This window comes from Castor canadensis, chromosome 1 (genome assembly GCF_047511655.1).
Source record: "Castor canadensis chromosome 1, mCasCan1.hap1v2, whole genome shotgun sequence".
Lineage (NCBI taxonomy): Eukaryota > Metazoa > Chordata > Mammalia > Rodentia > Castoridae > Castor > Castor canadensis.
In genome coordinates, this window is record NC_133386.1 from 54351474 (window position 1) to 54373748 (window position 22275).

Here is a 22275-nt window from a genome sequence, read left to right on the forward strand (position 1 = left end):
CCCTCCCCACCCCCGGGAGCCCACAGTGCCTGTGGCCTTCAGCACCTCTGATAGTGGGGCCTCTGATAGAGGGACCAGTGTCCTAAGATTTCCCAGTAACATCTGGATGGCCTTCCTATTGCTCCTTCTGCATCTTCCTCACTAGTATAGTTCTTCACGCTTTATCTTTGTGATCATTCAGTGATTTCAAGTTCCTGGTCAGGACTGAGATGCTGGCAAGAGAGTTAGAAACAGAGGGAATGGAGACTGTTAATCGGCCTCTTTCTTCCTCCCACAGCAGTTTTTCTAACAGTTGCAATTACATTTGAGAGCTGCAAAGAACAGAATCTTATGTTTTATTTCTTTATTCATCATTTTAAAAATGGGATTCACTGTAAGAAGGAAATTGCCTTTGTAGCTGAGTTCCTGCTCTGCACTGGAGCACTGTGAGCTTCAATTTTAACACCAGCTGCTGCCGCCACCACCTTGTATCTGGCAATGAGAACCAGCCAGGGAGGGCAGTGAACAAATCAGGCAAAGGTCATTTAAACTCAATATATTTTTATTCTTTGTAAATACAATGAGTACAACCTTTAACTTCACAAATCAGTTAATTCACTTTGTACAAGAAAAGTTTTACTCATCCTATGATAGTCCAAGTGCTGAATTTTTTTCCTCAGTGCTAGTACCTAATAAATCAAAATGTGAAAAGTACAGCAGCTATTTAAAAATGTGTGTTTCTACATTTCCATAAGGATAGACTCATACCAAAGGAGCAGCTTATTGTGTAGGATGGTGTGTGTGTGTGTGTGTGCACTCAAGGCTTTACTAGAAACCAGAGTTTTCTGGAAGGTGTTGAAGAGTCTCAGGCTGTTAGCAATGGGTCAATCAAGAAACCCTTAGTGTTCATCTCCTTGAAGTTCCTTCCGGCATTGCGTCCATGGTCAAGTGCTGTCTGGTGTGACTTACTGACCCATTTTGGACCCCATTGCCTTTGGTTTCAGCACTATGGTAACGGGACAGCAATCTACTTCACTCACTCTTGTCCACTTTATTTGGTTTTGCTGTTTTTACTCATTCTCCCTCAACTTGTGTTCATTAAGTAAAGCTCTTCTGATTTTGAGATGTTATCCAACCTGAGGTCCTGGTGAGAATCTCAGTTTTGTCTACCAATTCCTTTGTCAAGGTTGCCTGGCCTATGGTATTAAAAAAGGAAAAGGAGAAGGAAGAAAAGAAAAAAAAGGGGGGGAAGGTGATAGAGAAAAAGCAAATCACACAGCATAAGCTACTTTTCACTTATTAACTTGGTTCTGAAGGCCACTTAATAATGTATTATGATAAAAGGGAGATTTTTGATAATACTTTTGATTTAAAACCTAACCATTATTTTTAAAATAAATGCTCCAACATAACATAGTTCTGAAGGCCGCGGTATGATGTTATACACAGAGCTATATTTGGTCACCCAACTTTATGTGCTATGAAGGAAAAGAAAGCACAAATTGTCTTTCAGCTTTTGATAGTGCAGCTGGATCTTCCAGGTCAGAGGCAGAATGGCTTGGCCTATGGTGACTGCCAGTTTGCCCCCTCCCAAGGCAAGGCAGCAGTGACTTTTTCTGTCAGAAGGTCCTATGGCGCCCCCTTTTCATCCCTGCTGCCCTACTCTGGTTGTGCAGCAGGTCACAGCTACTGGAACTGTTTTGTGTTGATTGGCATTTTTTTCCTGAAGGCTACACACTCCCAGGTTTCTGCTTCCGGAAGGGTTTGTTAGTTGAGGCTTGTTCTCCATGGGTAGAAGGTCATCTGATACTGTCCCATCCTGAAAAGTGGGTGCTGTGAGAGCTTAGATATCACTGGATTTGTACATATCTGACAGCAGTCTCGTGATTGGCACATTGCCAATGGTTTTTTTGAAAAACACTTCTTCTATGGTAGATGGGCTAATGGAACGCAAAGCTGGCAAAAGCAACAGCAGTTTTCCAAAGCGACAGGGTTGAGTGGGGTATCTGGAAGGGGAGAAGCCGTGAAAGCAACATCAGAGCCCAACTGTAATGGCAGCTGATATCTTACACTTGAACACACATCATCTCCAGAACAATTTCCTAACTTGGAATCACATCCCATCCCTGCAGTAGAGTCCTGAACAGGAACAACCGTCCCTATTTCCCAGGTAGACTACTTGAGGCACAGAAAACAAAGATACAGTAAAATCCCACGGTGACTCTCTATGGATTAGCAAAAGGGGTGCACTCTGTTTAAAGAAAAAGACCAGTTTTAAGAGAAATGATGTTAATTTTAAGCCAAATAATAAACTTAAGGTTGCCATTGTGGAAAACGACCAAGATGTTGCCCATTAAGCTAGCAAAAGAATCCACATTTTCTAAATCTCAGTGCTCCTTCATAAGGCTATTTCCCTCAAATAAAATGGCTTCTTTTTCCAAGCAATTCTCCAAATTATTATTCAGGCATTCTACTTAGTCACTCTCAGGAATAATTCCATCCTTATTACGCTGCAAATTAAAGACTAAGTTCTGTTGGGTGGCAGTGCCACCCAACTTTCATGTCAATGAAATTGGCATATAATTAAAGATGTGAGAAATTGCTTAACAATTTCCTCTCTTGGTGTCCAACATACATCTGTACTCAGATGTGCAAGTTCAATTTCCTGCTGCCTGTAGATGCCTACAAGCTACCTCCTCACTGCCGTCCTGATGCTTCTTCAAATGTACAGGGAGAGCTCCTGCCACTGACACAAACCATCTAAAACACTGGGCTCCAGGGATACATAATTGTGTCTTAAGCCAGGCTCAACCAAGACCACAAGGTGCTGGAAACCGAGGGCTATCAAAATTTCTCAAAGGACTCTGGAGCTATGCTTAACTACCTGACAGCTCTACTCTGCAGATGGAATCCAGGAGAGCAACTTTCATGCTGTAGCTTAGCCTTGGGCAAACAAGAATCCCTCTCTTCAAGCAAGAATTGTAATTCACTGTGGGCCTCTGACCACCTCATCTCCCTCTCACACTCTCTAGGTTCATGACCACTCGTGGTTGGCTCCGCCAGGCCACATTCAATAACGTGGGATGGAAATGGGGACACTTAGCTAGGATAAAGAAAAAAACAAGCCTAAAGCTAGGATCAGACAGAAGAGAGGCAACTGCCTAGGTATCTCAACATCGCTCATGTTTTCCATGATGAGAAACTACTGTGAAAATAATTACTTTCAGAAAGGATAGATTTTGGAGACTCAACAATTAACTCTTTTTTTTTTTTTTTTGGCTATGCTGGGACTGAACCCAGGACCTTGTGCATACTAGGCAAATAAATGCTCTGATACTGAGCTACATCCCCAGCCTGACAATTAACTCTTGATTTTCTGTGAATAGATTATCCACTCATCTACGCACCTACTTCCTTTATTCTCTAGTTAGGAAAGGGCTGGTCAGTGGGTCAACAAGAATTAATTATCTATTATATGTGAAGTAGTGTACTGCCCAGAAACAATAACAATGTGTGTGTGAGAGTGTCTGATTGCTCAGAATTATTTTTTAGAATATCTATACCCCTGATTTCATGTATTAGCATAAATAACTAGAAGTTTCTTTCCAGTTTTAGGTGCTTTGTGTCTGTCATAAATTTGGGTATTCAAACTTCATATGTTATAACGTAGTTTTGTGAAATACCAGTTCCTAGCCCTCTCTTTATGTCCTGGAAAATTAGAGAAACAGCTTAGAGAGCCATCACAATTAGCTCAATTTGCATGTTAACTTTTCAATTTAATTTCAGATTTTATCTTTCTAGACAGGAAGTGCAGAAGCAAGCATGTTCACTGATTTGAAAGAGCTAAGAAATAAGGCATAGTCCTTTAGTCACATTCATGATTCTAGACATTAATGTTAAGTTATAGCTGTAGCTTGTGGAATGAAATAAGCACTCCATGTCAAAGCAGACAGGTTCCATCCATGGGGCATTTCCTTGTTTGGGGGGGATGGGAGAAATGTAATGGCCTTGCCATTTCTCTAAAATAGGTTGTCCTTCACCTGTGATGGAATTCTCCCAGGCCTCCCTATCAGCAGTCCTGGGGTACTAGGCTCTCTCAGACTCCCCTAGCTCGTCTCTTGGGCACCTTCCACCAGCTCCTCCACTGACCCACGATGTACCCACCCCCCTTCCCTGCTGAAATCCTTCCACCATTCAAGAACCAACTCCCATGTCACCTCCTCCATCAAGCCTTTCAGGATTTTCCTCATCTTCCACTGGAATCCATTTCTCCCACTCTTCTCTGGGCTTCTCTCACTTCTCTTGTCTGAATTGGAGTGATATTTCTTCCCACTTCACACAATGGGAGGAGGCAATAGTTTGTTCTTTCTGATACCTCACAATGCCTATCTGACAAGTACCCAGCAAAGGCCTGACTGAGCCAAAAACTGAATGTCCCATTATTCTCAGTTTGGTGTTCTTACTATCCTAATGGCTCTAAATATCAAAAGTCAGTTGTGATATGCATGTCAGTTAGTGGAGGAAAAGTGCCCAGATTATATACAGCTCTATTTTGTAATTTTGAACAAATATTGAGTACCTAATACTTATATTCTGTAATTTAATGCAGATTTTAAATTTCAAACTATGGCACTTTGGGAAAAAATATACACACGCACTATCATTCAACACTGTTCTAATGACATTCCATGAATAGTGAGCAGCTTTATTCAGTTAGCATTCAAAAGAGGATTTATGACAGAAATACAGCGATCCTAGCAAAAGTGGTTAACACTCTAAACGGGTATCACCAACTTGGGATTTCTGTGACCCCTTCGGTGAGGCATTCATTAATGGTGTAATTATTCTCCCCATCGTATCTATGGCTGGGGTTGAGATGGAGACAGGGTTTCTAGATTGACTCTAGATCAATCTAGAAAAAACCAAGAACAGCAATTCTGTTCTATCTGCAGATCCTTAGGAACCTAAAGAGATTCTACTGCTCTTCACAGCCTGGCATCTTTGCATCTGAAAATGGAATCAGAAAGTCTACACCTCTTGGTGGGCTTGCCCAGTGCTAGGCCAGGGTGAAATTTGCTGGAGTAGCAGTGTTTGAGAGTTTCTACAAATAGCCGAGGACTCCTCTGCCAAAGGGTCCTGCTTGGCTGAAGTACCTGGTGGGTGCAATGAGTCAACATAATTCAGTAGATACAAGTCACCAAAGCCAAGCAGTAGTTACAATGGGGTAAAGATGGCCTCTCTAGAAACTTCTTTCTGGTCCTTCTATTTGAGATTGGCATCTGAAGAAAGGCATTTGCCTTTTTTCAAGGATGATGTGACCACTCTAAAATATCGACCTAACACCTCAGCCTTCAGTTTTGACTCTCTCACATATCCATTCACACAAACGTGGTTGACAATTTTTTTGGTTGATCAACTTGTTCAGCCAGAACAGCTGTGATTGTCTGACTGCTTCCAGTTGGATCACCTCATTTAATTTGCTCCTCTCACCTTCCTGAGAGATAGGTGAGAATATGGACTCAACTAAATTAACTAGCTGGTCACAGCATAATTAGTCACAGTGGTTGACCTGGCTTCTTACTGCCTGCTCACACATTCACAATGGAAGCAATTTTCTTAAGTACGAGTTCAAGGCAAACAAGGGTACCTGGTATGGATGTAGCTGTTAAGCGTTAGCTGAGCCTCGTCTTGAAGAGCTGCAATGGCGGCAGCATTCCGGAAGCTTCTCAGTTCAGAACCACTGTGTGTAGGAACTAGAATGGAGACCAGGAAACTGTAATAGGCAGCACAGGAAATGCTGTGGGGGTGCACAGCTCTAGAAGTGACGCCACCCAGGAGGGCAAGCAGGTCCCCAAAGCTATAGAAGATGGGGCCAGCCTTGGAGGATCAGCCTCCTGGAAAACATCACCTCTTTTTGCAAAGGTCAGTCTAGACTTTGAGGTGATTGAATTAATGAGGTGGCAAAAGTGGAGAAGAAGAGATGGGGGTCTGTGTCTACTTACCAGCTTTGAAAGTGACAATGCATTTCAGACAGGCAAATTCAGTAGCATCTAACCGGAGCTGTCTAAACCGAGCCACCACCTCCTGTAAAGCCTGTATTTCAGATATGATCTTGTTCAGCTTCTGGGAATCTGTGTTGTCACCATTCATGCCTAGAATAAAAATATGGGATAAATACTTTAATATGAAGGCATTTTCATGATTTAATATTGATTTTTGACAAAATCCTGCACATCAATATCTATTCAATTGTCACTCTGAGATATCTGATTCCATGAAAACTGGCTATATTGTATGAAAGTTAATATAAAATCTTCTCTTGGATGATAACAAACACAGTAATTTGCATTTAAATAACAATGCAAGCAGTCATGAATACAACAAAACAACATTATTTGCATTTAAATATAGATTTATAAATGACAGGTATACTCTATTGTTCAGCAGGAATTTGTTATTCTTTACATGTTGTCCTTTTTTCAGTAATGTATTTTTATGGTAATTTCTACAACAAAGTCATTAAATTGTGCAATTCTTACCAGATACAGCCAGTAGAGTGTTAGCATCAACCGGAATGGCCCATTGTGCTATTCCTAGAACAAACAGTTCTCTCCAGGCATCTTCCAAAAGCATCAGCTGTCATACAATGGATGTATAATATAATATAGTGTGTAATTTATAAATTTATAAACAATTTCAATATGTAAATTTCCATTATCTCAAAAAGTGTTTCAAATGCCTGTCTTGGTACATTTTTTTTTTCTGAATAGTCTAGCTTTCCCTATTTCCCATATTTTCCTTTTTGAAAAGGTGCCTATAGCTATGCATACATATTTGAGAGTTGACCATTCTAATTCCTTAAAGTTTGCTTTCCTCAGAAAAGGATTTACTCCTTCTGTCCTTGCATCCATCCACATCTGACCATCTAGAAGCTTCTCTTGAGACCCCAGCTCAGCAGGTGGATTTCCCTGGTGTCAGATGTGGAATTGTCAGGGTTGAGGATTTCTGACCAGGCTTGCAGCTCTGGGTCCCCAGCTTCCCGGAGAGCTGAGGGGGTTGGGCTGGGAGAGAGATGGATCACTAATTCCCAAGAGGCATGCAGGAAATCAGGGTGTAATTATGTTAATCGGGTTTTGCTGAGTTTACCTCATCTCACTGCCTGATTTTTCTGAGACTCATAAGTGGACAGCATCAAGGTGCTTGTCATTTTCATTCTAATAAAATGTGCCACTGAATATTTAAAATGAAAATCTGTCTCTTTTGCCAAATTAATATACCAGGTTCCACTTTACTCTAGTTTGCTTATTGTCGAAGGGTTTCCACCAAAAGGCTAAGTGGCAGACAGTAAGTAAATTTTGTTTGGATTAAAGAGTCTACAAATACTTGTTTTGCGGAAAAAAATAGTCAATTTACACACACACACACATACACACAGATTGAAAGATTCAAACCAACCAGTAAGCCTAGTCAAAGACAGTATCTTAACAATCTTGAAAACAGTATTTTTTAAGTCTCTCAAAACCCAGCCAATTCTGCATGATTTATGTGAAAGAATTTCCTTCTGGGAGCTAAGAATCATGAATGCTTGTAATCCATATCACAATTAGACCAAAAGATTTAATTGTCAAAAGTCTTTACTTTTAGTTTTATTGCATTAAGTGTAGGAAATAATTTTGAAATGCAAAGTAAACAATATCTAATTCTGGTTATGGTTCATGCTAAAAGATAAAATGTTTTTAGCACCTTGCACAGTCTTTCTGAAGGAAACACTGCATATTAAGGGGCAATATTATGCTTTAATTAGGTATGAAATTAATTGAAGAATTAAATCCTTTGCTTTTAGAACTACTTATTAGGGCTGGGGGTGTAGCACAGTGATAGAGCACTGGCCTAGCATGTGCTAAGCCCTGGGTTTGATCCCTAGTACCAGAAAAGAAAAAAAAAAATCCTATTTGTTAGCCTTTTAGTAAATTTGCCATTAATTTTCATGAATGTACTGGTAACAGCGATAGTTGTGAACACTACTGTCTTTCCCTTAGGGTTAGAAAAATACTGAAAGGGGCCAATTTTGATATTCCTAACAACCGAAGCTATGGGGTTTGGAATAATGCAATTTTTAGCTGCACATAATTTTCCCCTCTCTGACTGTAATTTATAACCACAGAATATGCAAAATGCCTATTTGTTTACAAAATCTCTAAAAGCACTTAAAGAGTCAAGAATTGTAACTCGGTGACTGAGCACTTGCCTAGCACTTGTGAGGCCCTGGATTTGATTCCCACCACAAAAATAAATAAATAAATAAATAAATAAATAAATAAATAAAAATAAAGACAAGAATCAAGAATGACAATAGCAGCTGGGAATCAGAGGCTCATGCCTGTAGTCCTAGCTACTTGAGAGGCTGAGAGAGGAAGGATCTGAGTTTCAGGAAGCCAAGCAAAATAGTTCGAGAAACCTCCACCTCCAAAATAACAAGAGCAAAATGGACTGGAGGTGTGACTCAAGAGGTAGAGCATCTGCATTGCAAGCATGAAGCCCAGAGTTCAAACCCCAGTCCCGCAAAAAAAAAAAAAAAAAAACAAAAAAGACTGTCTCCTGGAAGAAGTGTGGAGGTGTACAATGCACCCTTAATCCTGTGCACTGATAAATCAATGGCCAAAACTGTGACTGACACAGAGGAGAATATAAAGTTGTACAGTTGCCAGAAAATGATGACACTATTTCAAAAATTTCATAAGGTACTCTTACCACCTTCTGTTTCTCTTCATTCTCTTTTCTTGATTACCAGCGAGTCATCACAACAGGCTATTTATCTCAGTTCCAATGTTTTTAAGAAAACATTTTGTCAACACTTTTGTTTGTTTTTGATTTGAGACAAGGCCCAAACTGGCCTTGAACTCAAGGTTCTCCTACTTCAGCCTTCCAAGTGGGTAGCATTACAGGCGTGCTCCACCATGTCCGGCTTATGACAATTTTAAAAAAAGCATTAAAAATTTTAAATTTGAGCGTAATTGTTATATTTTCATGAAACTAAAAAAAGAGGTAGGGTTTTTGTATATATGTTTTCCATAGAGCAGATTCAGTTTTCTGGAAATAACATAATTACATTTCTTACTAACGATTCCATAGGTAGGTATTTTGAACCCATGGAAAGATGCTGGTAAAAGTCAACTTTCCTCATTGCTGTTAAGAATGCAGGACTGCTTTGGTGATTTATCTTGGGAATATCAAGTTTTATAAGGCTGAGTACTATTGCTTGGTCTCCAACCCCCTTTCTCACAAGAACTCAGTGCCCTGTTGATCTTACCTGGTCTTGCAAAGACAGCGTGGAAAAAGCTGGCACACTCTTAGCCCATTTGATACTCATGAAAAGCAGCCTGGCTGCAGATTCACACACTGACTCTGTGGCTACTTCGTAGAGATACATCGGAGTCCCGTTCACTTCATGGGGATACTGGCAGGGGAAGAAAGAAAGACACCTGGAAATGAGGAGACCACAGCTTTGCAAGAAGAGCCAGCCTTTCTGTTTTCTAATCAAAACGGGAGGGGGTGAAAAAGGAATCTAAATGTTTGGCTTAAATATACAGTCGCCATAGGAGGGTTACAAAACCAAATATCTCCATCTCAGAGTTTGGGCAATAATGAGTGTTGGGGGAGGTCCATTTCCACGCTTTGGGGGGGTATCTGCCTTCCAGAGGGGTGTCTGGCTTTTCTATTTCCTGCAGCAAATTTTTCTTGGGCTGAGCCAAGTACCAGGCCTAGCTCCCAATTGAGACAAGAGCTGCTTGCATTTGTGTAAATAAAAATAGATGTGAAAAAAGTATAAATTAATAGGCATCCCAAACACAAATATGCATATGAGTATTTTTAGAAAGGATTAGTATATTATGGAAATATTTCAATTAGACATCTTAATCATTCACAGAGCATTCCCATTCATAACTGACAGCATATTCATAACACTACTTTCCCAAGCTTATTATACACATCAAGGGTAAGAAAGCAATATTAAATATCATGCGTGTGTATGTGCCCAGGTGTTTGGGTTCCTTGTAGTGTGGCGCTGCAGCTGGCCTTACTCTGGGGGAAATCCTGGGCCTTTCTCCTGCTGGAGTGGAGTCCTTGGGGAGGTATCAGCTGGAGGCCTGAAGGGCATTCCCTAGGTGGCAGCCTGGTTTAAGCTGGTGGTCCTGCTAGCAGACGCTCAATCCAGGTGTAGATACATGAAACTCAGAAGTGAGTAAGGGGAGCATGGAAAATCAATCCGGATTCTGCAGAAGGTCCTAAAAGCATGAACTTAATTCTGCATTTCTCTCTTGCACTGGGGACCCAACACTTTGCCCAAGATAATAGATCACAGAGATATGCAACTCCTGGGGCCTTCCTCTAAGTCAACTCCTGTCTTCTAAAACGAAGGTCTGTTTTTTTGGGACTCTGGGAACACTTAAGTGTGCTTCTGGGTTTAGACAGGGTTCCACCCAACGACAGCCACTTGTGGGTATCTCCTAAAGGTTCAGATTTCTGGCCTCCACCCCAAACTTACTGAAAAGGAGTTTGTGGGAATGGGCTTGTAACTGCTCAGAGTGACTCAGCTGTACACTGAAGTATGAGCATCTTTGGCTCAACTGGGAAGAGTAACAGGCCTACCAGGCACTTGAGAAGCCCCTCCATCTTTTGCCGGACCCCATCACAGCTCAGAAAAACTGGGGGCGCCCTACTCCGCGCTCTGCTCCGCACCAGTCTCTGGGCCCAGTCAGGTCACTGACCTTGGGCGTGGGCTGAGCCAGGCTCACGAGGGTCTGCCGCTCGGGGGTGGTGGACACTGCAGCCAGCTCCAGACCGTGCGGCTCCAGCTGCGTGACCGCGGTGAAGAAGGCTGGGGCGGGCAGCGCGGCGGAGGGGAAGTGCGCAGCCGCCCCGTTTTCCTCTTTGTGTCCACGAAAGTAGAGGGCCACCTGTTTGCGAATTGTGGACGTCCTAGGTCCCCGCTCATGCTGCACGGCTGCAGAGACAAACAGACCGACACACACCCGGGATCAGAGATGCCGCTGCCACGCTCCCCTTCTAAACGCCACGTGTGGGCAGGTACAGTCACCCAAGAGGCGAAGAGAGGCAGGGAAAGGGGACGCGGGGCACTTCGGCAACGCTAAGTGCGTTCTAGGTCGGCACAGGACTCCTCCCCACACAGGGGTCGCTGGGAGATCGGAGGCCCTCTGGAAGGTAGTAGTGAGGTGTCCTCTCCCATGCCTAAGATGGGGAGCGCCACGCACAGCCAAGCACAGCGTCTCGGCATAGACGTGTCCAGCCCCGCCCAGGACGAACTCCCCCCACCTCCAGACCCGCCCCCACGGGGATGGCTCTGGCCTCCAAGGCCCCAGGAGAGCAGGACCGACGCTGAAGGATGGGACGAGTCTCCAAGTGTGCTGGAGGAAGGCAGGGGAGATGTGACAATTACCACCAACAGTTTAAACAAACAAATTAATTCAGGGCAATCCTCCGCCTGCGGAGCTTGACAACTTGTCAATACACAAGTTCAACAGGTTGGATGTTCCCTCCGGCTTCCTGAGCGACAGAAGAAGGAGCCCTCCGGAAAAAGCGACGAGTCTCAGGCGGTGCCACCCGGCCCAGGCCGCCTCCACCTCAAAGCCCACTGCGCATCCTGTCCCCAGACCCCACTCCACTAGCTCGCCAAGTATCCCTGGCCCCACCCGGGCCTGGGGACGCCCCTGCTAAGCCACGACAGAGGCCACAGCTTGGACTGCGCTCTATGCGCAGAAATTATCCCCAAGTCCTAGTTCTTGCGCGTCTCAGGGGAGCTGAGTGTCCCGGGCATCCGTGGGCGTGACCCTGCTGCTCCAGCCCCTAATCTCTCTTTTTCTGTGGAACCGAGAAAAGGCTTTGGAAAGCCTAGACCCGCGCAATGGCTACTGATTTGGGCATCTTTGTGAATTTGCCAACAAGTGCTTGAAATGCATCTTCGCCTCTCTGCTCTTTCTCCTCCAACACACCACTACCTCTCAGCCCCTATCTCCTCCCACGGAGACTCTCCAGACTCTGAGATCCTGGGGGAGCCACGAAAGGCTGCAAAGAGTGGCGGGAAGAGGGATTAGGACGCGAGGCAGGAGATATCCAGATCGCGTCCCCAGCAGCGTGGGGCCCCCCCATTTCGGCTTTTATACGGATGGTTTAGGGGCGCCAGTTTCCGCTGTGGGCATGGGCCTTGTTCTAGAGAGTTCAAAAGGGTCCACCGGGAACTCCTGCAGAGACGAGAGGATAAGACTGAAAGCCCGAGGCCAATCCCCAGCATCTGGAAACACGTGTTCTGCTCGGGGAGATGATTTACATGCGTAGGAGTGCCATGTATTTTCTGTACATATAATTTACTTACTACTCAATCAACATTAGAGGGATAAAGCGATGTACTGATTACCATCTTTGTTCATGTTGACTTCCAAACACTTCTTCAGCCGACACGCCCTGCACTGGTTTCTGTGCGTCTTGTCTACCGGGCAGCCTCCCTGGAACAGAGCGCAGGTGGTCAGCAGGCCCCAGGGCCTTTAGGTGGGGACCAGAAGCCGGTATCCCGGCCTGAGTACCGGCGTGGGGAGCCTCGCTGGGCCCCAAACCGCGGAGCACCGAGCCCAAGAAAGGAGAGAGCTTTGGGCACCAGCAGGGCAGGTAGAGAAGGGGCTGGGATTCCCAGGGCTACTACAAGAGGGCCAGCCCGCCACCCAGTGGAATCTGAAAAGGAGTAGAAGTTCCTCCCCCCCAGCAGGTGAAGAGTCTTTGTCCTGGTGTGCCATTTCCCGCAGCGCTGGCAGGAGAAGCCCGGGAGGGGGACTTCTGCCAGTCGCAAAGTGCTGGAGCGGGTACAAGATTTTTCAGGACCGAAGACAGCGACCTGGCTCTGAGCTTTGGGCAGGATCCACACCTGGTCCCCCTCCCGCAAACTGTTCTTTCCGCTTTAGATTCTTGACTCTACCTCTTGCCGCCAGTTTCTGGGTGAGCCCATTTATCTGACAGATAAATCTGTCCCATTCGTACCTCACTGTTCTGTAACTTAACTTTCGCTTTTGTACTTAAACCAGCATGATGAGACAACTTTCCAGTCTTAAAGACTAGCCTCAGCCCAGATCCACAGACACTAAAGTGGGGCAGGAGCCAGAGTGGTTAGGAAGGCAAGGACTAGGGAAGGTAAGGGAAGAATCCAAGGCCTGGGGAAAATCTGGAAATGCCCACTGTGTAACATGCCCAGAAAGATACTGTGATGGACTCTGATAGAGTGAAAATATGACAGGATGTTAGCATAACTAATGAAAAACTAGGGACTACTTTAGAAATACTTGCCTGACAGAAATGAGAAAATAAATGCCTTACCCAAGGCAATTTTTCTGAAAAAAAGTTGATCATAAAAGAGGAAATTTACAGATAAAGTTTATTTTGGGACTTATGGAGTGTTAGTCATTACTGAGGGAACATATACATAGATACATAAAGAGTCAAGTGTGCATAAGTTTGTTTGGATTTTTTTTTTGTAGTGCTGGAGATTGAACCCAGGGAACCTGCTAGGAACTACTCATCACTGAGCTGCATCCCCAGCCCTGCACATAAATATTTTATACACAGAAACTAGCCAAGAAGTCCTGTCTTATATTTAAATAAGTTGCCACTGTTACATTTGTAGTGGGAAGGAAAAGAACAAAATACATGTATTTTTATTTTGCTTTCAACCTCAAAAATTCATATATTCTGAAGATGAAAAGAGTAAATACCCCCCAGGAATATTCCTTAGGGAAAATTACACTATATAATGCACAGTTTATGCGATCACACTTCTTAGGCATGAAGCCCTGGATTCAATCCCCAGCACTAGAAAACAAAACAAAATGACTTGTTTAAAATAAAGGTAGGGCAGACGCTCATTAATTTCTTAGTGTCTTCATTGCTGTTAATAATAAGTTGAAATATTATTTGCCTAGTCTTAGAACAAAAGACAGGAAGGAAATAAATAATTTTTAGTTCCTAAGATAATTCTTTAGAGCATCACTGGCCAATGTAATAGCTCAATGTAAAGAGGTTTAAAGAACTTATTATTAATGTAATCAAATGACTGTATTCATAAACATGCAAATGCAAAATGGAAGCCTTCACTAGTTCTTAAGTATATCTTCACATCAGATCAAATGTATATAAATATCTGGAGGCTGAGAGAAGGAAGAATGAGTGTCAGCTTGGCCCCTTTATTCTCTTTGCAAGAAGAGGAATATTAGGCCTGATGAGTCTATTATCACTCCTTTCCAAGCGCTAGGATTAATATCCATGTGTTTGAATTGATAGCCATCTCCTTAAAAATACCAAACACAACCTCTGAGATTTCCCAACTGCCTGTGTTGCACACAAGTAAAGTAACCTAAGGAGAAGCCTGCTCAAATCTGACACCCTACAGTGATCCTAGCCCTGCAGAGCTCTTGTGGAGCCCGACATGTATGTGTAATGTGATGCTGGACACTGCTACAGATCTGAGTGCTCAGTTAAACAGGTATCTGGGTTGGAGAGTTCAAAATAACTTATCCAAATGCAAATGTCTTCTGCTATTTGCTGTCAATCCAAATCTATCAGAAATAGATGTGAGCAGGCATGCCTTCAGAAAAAGAAGTCAGAATACTTCACTATACCAGAGGGGGTGTGTGTGTGTATGTCCATCATATACCTTAACTAGCAAAAGCTTTTTACTATTGGGTTACCAAAGGATGACTCCTGACTAATGCACTCAACGATCTCCCAGGCAGAAAGGCAGAGGTCTCTGTGCTGAGGGTCTGTGTGCCTGGCAGAGCAGAGAGACAAATGTGGGACCAGAAGGTTGGTCTTCTAGGTTGAAACAAACCTATTACTGAGCTGGAAACTGAGTCATTCCGGGGTTCTGCTCACACTGTCTGGAAGCTTTGGCTGATACCCTGACTGGTTGTCTGGGGCAGTGCTGCCTGTTCCTGACCATAACACAATCAACCAGGCATATCTTCTAAGCAGAAAAGGAGGAAAAGACAGAACCTTCAAAGGGTCCCAGCTGCACCTTTCTTGGAGCCTTCTCTTCTTGCTACCCCATCCTTTTCTGACAAGGCCCAGAGAAAGTCACATGGGTGTTGAAGCCCCACCACCCACTTCCGGAGCAGCCCTGCTGCTGGGGCCCAGGAAGGGTGCAGTGCCTCTTGAGCAGGGCTTGTCTTCCAAGTCCTCACTTTGGGATCTCTGCTAAAGGTGGTGGTGACCATGACTCAAATGCCCCTGTGTGTTTTCTGCCATTACAGATTGAGCTTGGTTGCTGCTAGAAATGGTGGTGTAGTGGGCTGGCAACATAAAGAAGCCCTTTCTGCTGCGTGCTACGTGTGGTTTAGCGTCTAAAGTTCCCTAGGACCCCTGAGAGCTTCATAACCACTGGGTTGTGGGCCTTACCAGTATCGAAATCTGTCGGAAGATAAAAACAACAAAACAAAACAAAAAACAGAGTATGAAGGCTATGGGATTTCAGACTATCTCCTGCACACTCCTCTGTCTTTCCTTAACCTTATCCTGCCTTTCCAGGGCCAAACGGCCTCCCAGAGTTGGGGCCGGAAGGAGGGGAGAGGAAGGGAGAGGTCAGGACCGGCATCTCCTCTGCAGAGTGGAAACTCAGGAGGCCTTGGCACAAAGGAGAGGGGACAGCCGAGGGGAGCCGGGCAGCGCAGCCCTAGGTAAGGTACCTGGTTTCCAGACTTGCAGACATATGTCCTATTCCTTCGGATACTCCGCTTGAAAAAGCCCGAGCAGCCGTCGCAAGCGTAGACCCCGTAGTGTTTCCCCGAGCTGCGGTCACCACACACTTTGCAGGGGATATCTAAAATGCGGCCTGAAATAGCAGGAAACACAGGGAAGGCGGGAAGGGGCGACAGGGAGGGAGGGAGAGGAGGGTGGAGAAGAAGGAGGAAAGGAGAGAGAGAGAGAGAGAGAGAGAGAGAGAGAGAGAGAGAGATGCTAAGCAATCTGACCTCTGCAGGGATTAGCATCGAAACTGCGGTAAAAGCAAATAATGAAGTGATTTTATAGCCAAACTTTTTTTCCTTGAGCAAGTGTCAGTTTCCTACAATGAGCATTATTCATGCACCGCTACATGTATTTGGGTCTACTCTAATCGCCGAGACCCATTTTGGAATAAAAGATTACAGCAGGCCCGGGCGACAGCACGGCCCGCCGCTGCCTTTCTGCTCCGCGGAAAGTTTGGCCGCCTCCCTCCTCCGCGCTTGCATTTAACAGAGAAAGTTGTTAGCGAGCGCGCGGGGAGAGAAACTTGAAATGTGAAAGGGAAAGGAAGAAAAACAAACACGGCTGGACCCACGGACGGCAGCTGGGAGGCAATCGAGTTTCTCCGCGCTCCGCCGGGCGGGTTGTTATTATTAGGATTATTATTGTAATGCTAATACTGAGATTATTAATGATAATAAGGGTAGTGGTAATTGCCTAACTTTCTCTTTACTTATGAAAAATGCTTGGTGAATCGCTTTTGAGAAATGCTTTCTTTTAGGAAAAAAATTGTCTCCGCAAAGTAGCACAGGGTTTAGGCAAGTGAGAGGACAGCGACATAACTTGTCGCTTTCCAGACAGGGCAGCGCAGGACAGTCACCCCTTCCCTCTCCCCTACCCAAGTCCTTTCTCTCTAAAGCCTGGCTTCCCTCTGGGTCCAAGGTGCGTCTTCCTCTGGGTTTTTTCCCCCACTGGTGGAGGCTGATTTTTTTTTTTAAAGGCCCCAATTTCTCCAGATTGTTTCCCCACCCCCAACGGACAAGAGAATTTTCCTTAGACTCCCCCAAGCCTGGGGTGGTCGTGGCCCCTGGAGGAATGTTGGGAAGAGGGTAATAAGAGAAAATTCAGAAAGGGCGGGGAGGAGGGATTGTTTTTCTTTTAGGTTCAAAACTCCAAGTGCCTGAAGTTGTGTATAAGGGACTTCGAAATCCTTCCTCCCGCAAAACAAAGAAAGTATTTAAAAAAGTGTTACCACTTTAACAAAAAATGAGTTAATAACAATCAACTTATTAACACTTAATTTTCCCAAAGGCTTCCAGACTGGGCCCGGGCAACCTCAGGCCTGGTTGAAACTCGACAGCTGCTCCAAGAGCGCCCACATTGGGGTCGCCAAAAACCCGAAGTGCGACCCGCAGGACGAGGGCAGCAGGGGAGGTGAGGGCGCGGCCTGGGAGACCCGGAGGCGTCGGAGGTGGAAATTTATTCCTGGTTCCGAGGCATCCGAGCGGACTGGCACCCCGCGCCCGGGCCTCAGTCTCAGGTGCAGGGAGAACGCGGGGGACCCGGCGAGGGGGGGGGGTCGGTAACGACCAGACTCAGCCGGGGTAATTACAACCCCGCCGCAGCACCTGCCTATAGAGTCACCAGTGACCCGTCAAAAAGAGTAGCATGGGAATTCGGACGGCGACAAAGGCCGGCGGGGGGGAGGCGCTCGGCGCTGCGGCCACCGCCTGGGCGCCCCCTCTCCCGCAGGGCGGGAGGGGAGTTTGTGCTGGGGGAGGGAGGGGCTGCACAGAGCCAAGTGAGGCCACTGCGGGTATGGTCCTCCACCCCTTGGGCCTGTCACTGCGCCCAAAGGAAGTCACGGTGGCCCAGGAGCCTCGGCTGCACCGCCCTCACTCGGAAAACAGTAAACTTGATTTCCATATTTTGCAACCATTCTCCTCCGCATAACACACACGCTCTGGCCGCGCCCGAGTTCGCGTTAAGGGCCCAGCAATAATGTCACCCCCAACTGTCCTCTTCTCCGTGGCACTGTTGATGTCAAGATGAATGCATGAGGGGAGCAATGGTGGAATCTGTCACCGCCCCCCCCTCAATTCCCATCCTGCCAAGTGGCCAAGGACACATATTTCTTGAGAACCCGACGAGTCTGTTGGGAAGACCAGTGCGAGGAGGGTGACCCTCCTCAGGCTCCCCTGGCTGAACCGCCGGATGGCTCACCAGCCACCACCGCTGCAGGTCGGCCTTGCTTGGGGACAGACGTCAGAGTCGCAGCTCTCTTGGCAGATAAGAGTCAGGAAACTGGGCTGGGGCGGGGCGCAGGAGAGAGGGATGCGAAAATTCCGGAGCATAGCCGGTCTGCGCTTCAGACTCTGCCACCCAGCCACGTTAAGGTGACTTGGGGTCACGAGACAAGCTGGTTGACCCTGTTGCAAAGCTTCTCTCATTTAGTAAGCCGAGCGAACTCCGACGTGAGGCCAGCCGGAGTTTCCTGAGGTTGGAAAATCGTTCTTAACTTCCCTCGCCAGGGGGTCCCCTCGGAGCTTTTTGTGTGTCATAATTGCCTAAAGATATATGGCAGCCTCGATTACTGTAATTACCATCAGAGGCTGTTGAAAGAAGTTAGTCTGGGCTGCAGGGGTGACTGGCCAGGGTCTTGTTACCACCCAGGCAGGGCTCTGGGTGACATTGCTCTGCCCTCTAGCCGCTGCGAAGCCGAGCGAGGCTGGAGATCGAGACCTCCCTGCCCGGCCGGTCCTGACCCGCCCCGCTGCGCACCGACCCCCTTGCTGCCCCCAGTCTTAGGGCTGCAGGTCTGGGGCCTGGCTGCCTCGACGCTGCAGGCGGGGGCTGCTGTCCTGTGGGCCTGAGCAACCTGTGATTGGCGTCAGACCTGATCCGGGACTGCAGGCTTTTGAGGCTGAACTGAAGCTTGGCAAATTGCAATGTTCTGAAGTTTCCCCAGTGTGTCCACTCTGCCTGTCCCTCCCCAAATCCGGAGGGTCCGCCTGCATCCCAGTTCACCGGGCTCGGGCGAGCCAAGCTTCACGCTAACTTCTTTCCTCGCCTCTGAGGCTTCACCTTTTAAACCCCGGGGCGACTCCGCATCCCAAGAGGGCAAGAGCCCGAGGCGCTTTACTTCCAGGGACCCAGGCGAGGCCTTGTCCTAGGGCGAGCGAGCCAGGAGGCCTGCCCAAGCCCGCAGTCTTCGGGTTTTTTCAATGGAGACTTGAAAGGCAACAGGGAAGGCCTCCTGCGTCTCTTGGGAAGGACACTCACCCTGAGGACACCAGCGATAATCAGCGAGCTCGCCTCCCTTCCCAGGAATCCGAACAACTAGGGCCAGGGTAGGCCCGAGGCTAACGGAAACGCCAGTCCTGCGAGAGGGTCGGTTGTGTATTCCTGCCACGGTTAAGGTTCCTTCTCTCCTCTCTGCCCTTCCTCGAAACATTTCTCCTTTTTCTCTTTATGTTCACCTTTCACTTTGCTCTAATTTTTAACCGGCAGCACTCAAACCAAAACAAATGGACAAAAATGAAAACACAAACTACTTCTTGCGGGGGTGGGAGGTGGGGCGGGAATTGCATCCCTCTTAAGTGGGATTTCATTATCAGTACTGAGAAGTATCTCTGACTCTCCCAACTTTCAAAGACTCAGGACAATGGGGCGAGTGAGGGGGCGGGGGCGGGAAGGAACGCTCAGAGCGCCAAAAATGTAATAGGGAAAACAACTCCGGCGGCGGGAGAACTTTGGGGTGTGGAGACTGTGCGGAGGTTACCCCAGCCACCGACCCTAGAACCTGCAGCCACCAGCTCCGGGAAGGCGGGAACTGAAAAGCCCCGGGGGAGATCGGAGCAGGGCGCCTGCGTCTTTCCAACGCCGACTCAGGCCTGCACATTCTCGGGTTCCGCAGGGACTGCACGCAATGCCCTTGCACCCCCAAGCAGCCCCGCGCTCCGGCGTCTGGGAGTGGGTAGGGGTCAGCCGCGGCTTGGCATCGGGTGGGAGAGCCAGGGTCTAGGGAAGTTGTAGGAAGGAGAGAAGCGCACGGAGGAAGCAGGCCGCACACTGCTGCCTGTGCTGAGCTCCGGCTCGAAAAAGTCCTTGGAATTAGGGATTTGGTCCTCCCTTTGCTAGAGTGGTTCGCCATACTTTAAATTCCCCAGTTATGACCTACGCGGATTTAGGATTAAGGAAAATGTGACTTTTAAATTGTTTCTGCTTCCCAGTTTGCAGGATTATTTGAAATAGCTAGAAACGGGTTGCAAAGCATTCCATTCAAAATCCGCTTTGCACAGAGTTGCTTTGCGCGCTGGAGCTCAGAGTTTTGAGTGAGTGTGTTTTTGTGCTGCAGCCTGGAGCTGCAGCCCAGTTCCCGCCCCCGTCTCACCCCTCCCATCCCCAGCACCTTGGCGGTAAATGGAAACAACTCGCTGGACTGGTGGGCTGCGTGGGTCGCAACCTTCCCACCATACCAGAGAGACCGGGAAGCACGCAATCCAGAAGCAACGAAATCGCTCTCCCCTTTCCACGAAACGCTCCAACTCACGGTCTACCAGGAGCTGGGCCGAAGGGCACACACCCGCTGGAGTCCCTTTCTGGGACTCGGAGCCTCAGCGCTGCGGGCAGGACCTCCCGGGCCTCCCCGCCTGCCCCCCAGGCTGCACGCCTGGGCCCCGCGGCGGCCCGAGAGGTACCCACTTGTTGATCCGGCCGGCTTGCTCATGCTGGCGGTCCCGGGACGCAGCGGCTGGTGGGCACTGCCCGAGTCCCGGCCGGCAGCGCCCGTCTCGCTGCCGGGCGCCGCTGCTCTCCAGCCGCCCTCCAGCCTGCGAGGCTCCCAGGCGGGACAGGTGGGTATTGGTCGCGCGTTGCCCTGCTCTCCGGGAGCTCAAAATTCGTTCCACAGTGGAAATTTAAGCATCCTTAAGTTTCTTCCCGGCTCTTGCAAAACTGCAGCTGCTGGGAATGCTGCTTGATGTGGACAGACAGATGGAGAGATGGACTGGCAGACTGAAGAAGGGAGGACAGCACAGGGGGGTACTGAAGGACAGAGAGGGAGACACGAAAATGGTCTTCCTACGGAACAAAAAGGGCCAGATCGCTCTCTTTCCCCATTCCTGCCACTCGGTCTTCAATCTGTCCCTCAAAAGAGGCGTGCAGGGTGTGGGCAGATCGCTATAGACCGCTGGTCTTCTAAGGAGAGGCGGAAAACAACCGCAGTCTCCGAGGCAGATGGGCTCTGTGTTGGCGGAACCCGAGCGCCGAGTGGGGAAACTAGATTGCTGGGAAATCTTCCGAGGGAAGAGGCAGCCAGGTCCGGGTTTCCGGGGAAAGCCGCGCACGCAGCGGCAAAGGGCCCCCGAAGTTCATTACCCTGTGACTTTGTGCCTGTCGCTGCGGGCTGGGTCCCCTGTAATATCTCCAGAAGCGCTCTGACAGGCAGCCGCGGGGAGGGGAATCGGGCGTCCCTGGCCCACTTAGCTTTTCCCCCAACTCCTGGCGGGGTCTGACGTCAGCCCTGTGCAGGGAGGAGATGGGAAGAGGGAGGGGGTTAAATGCTAATGATATTAATGAACCTCCAAGCGGCTCCCAAAGAAAATGCAGGCGCTCGCCGAGCTGAGGAGTTAGAATGTGAATATGGGAGTGCGGCTCTGTGCGTGCGTGATGGTGAGGACTGTGCTGCTCTTGTAATAAAAATGATTTATGATATTTCATGGCAAGGGAGAAGGGGAGGGGTGATGGGGCTTTCTCAAAACGCTTTCCCCCTCTCTCCAGAGTGCCAGACAGATAGATTCGTGGAAGAAATTGGGTGGCTGTGTTTGTGTGTGATTGTGCACGCCGGATACGGCCATGTGAGTTGGTTCATTGTTGGTCCCGTGCCCCTTCTGTTGGGTATAACTTGGATCTGGACCGAGGTGAGTAATTTATTCATTTTGCAACTATCTATGGAAAGTCAGAGATGAGGGCGCTGTGAGCGGACTTGGGGCCTGGGATGGGATCTTCCGGAGCCTCCGCGTCCCTCCGGCCTTCGCGTGGGGTTTCTGGTCACCAGTCGCGGGGAGGGCGGCGCCAGCTTCTCCCAAGCGAAACCGGCCCAAAGCTCCTCTCGCCTTCATTACGGGCGCTGGAGCGGCTGACAGGCAGTGCTTTTCCTCTCGCAGCTCGTCCCCTGCGGGAGTCGCTGGCTCCCCCACCTCCCGCCTGATCCCGCTTGCCTAACGGCGATCTGAGTCTTTCGCGCCCCGGTCCTGGCGCGGCGCGGGGAGAGCGCACGCCTCGGGAGCGGTGATCTCCGATCTCTAAGAGATTAATTCTATTTAAGCTCTCTTGGCAGCTTGAACTTGTCGAACAAGAGCTTGCTAGCTTCTCCACGGGGCGTGGGCCTGGCCAGAGGTCAGGGGTCACGTCTCCCGCCCTCCGCTCGGGGTTCAGGGGGAGGGGAGCCGAGACCAGCACTCCGCCACTCTGCTCAGTCCTCCAACTCCACCTCCCAGCCCCAGCTCTCTCCAGACT

General features: G+C 47.9%; 1 protein-coding gene across 1 annotated transcript; it reads right to left on the reverse strand.

The window, feature by feature from the left end:
* Positions 1-520: 520 nt before the first annotated feature.
* On the reverse strand, positions 521-21305 carry Nr2e1 (nuclear receptor subfamily 2 group E member 1). Its single transcript, XM_020164549.2, has 9 exons — positions 20461-21305; positions 15720-15865; positions 12413-12500; positions 10749-10984; positions 9290-9436; positions 6519-6615; positions 5982-6131; positions 5627-5732; positions 521-1985 (listed from the first exon to the last, which is right to left on the reverse strand). Exons 1-9 carry the CDS (start codon positions 20483-20485, stop codon positions 1823-1825), a joined length of 1158 nt encoding a protein of 385 aa, XP_020020138.1. The 5' UTR covers positions 20486-21305; the 3' UTR covers positions 521-1822.
* Positions 21306-22275: the final 970 nt, after the last annotated feature.

Excerpts from the sequence above, each read along its gene's own strand:
- Nr2e1 (XM_020164549.2), bottom strand. The coding sequence starts at position 20,485 with ATGAGCAAGCCGGCCGGATCAACAA. Across the intron at positions 10,985-12,412 it reads AGTCAACATGAACAAAGATG|CCGTGCAGCATGAGCGGGGA; the intron begins GTAATCAGTACA and ends TTGTCTCTGCAG. Across the intron at positions 9,437-10,748 it reads TGGCTCAGCCCACGCCCAAG|TATCCCCATGAAGTGAACGG; the intron begins GTCAGTGACCTG and ends TTCCCCTGCCAG.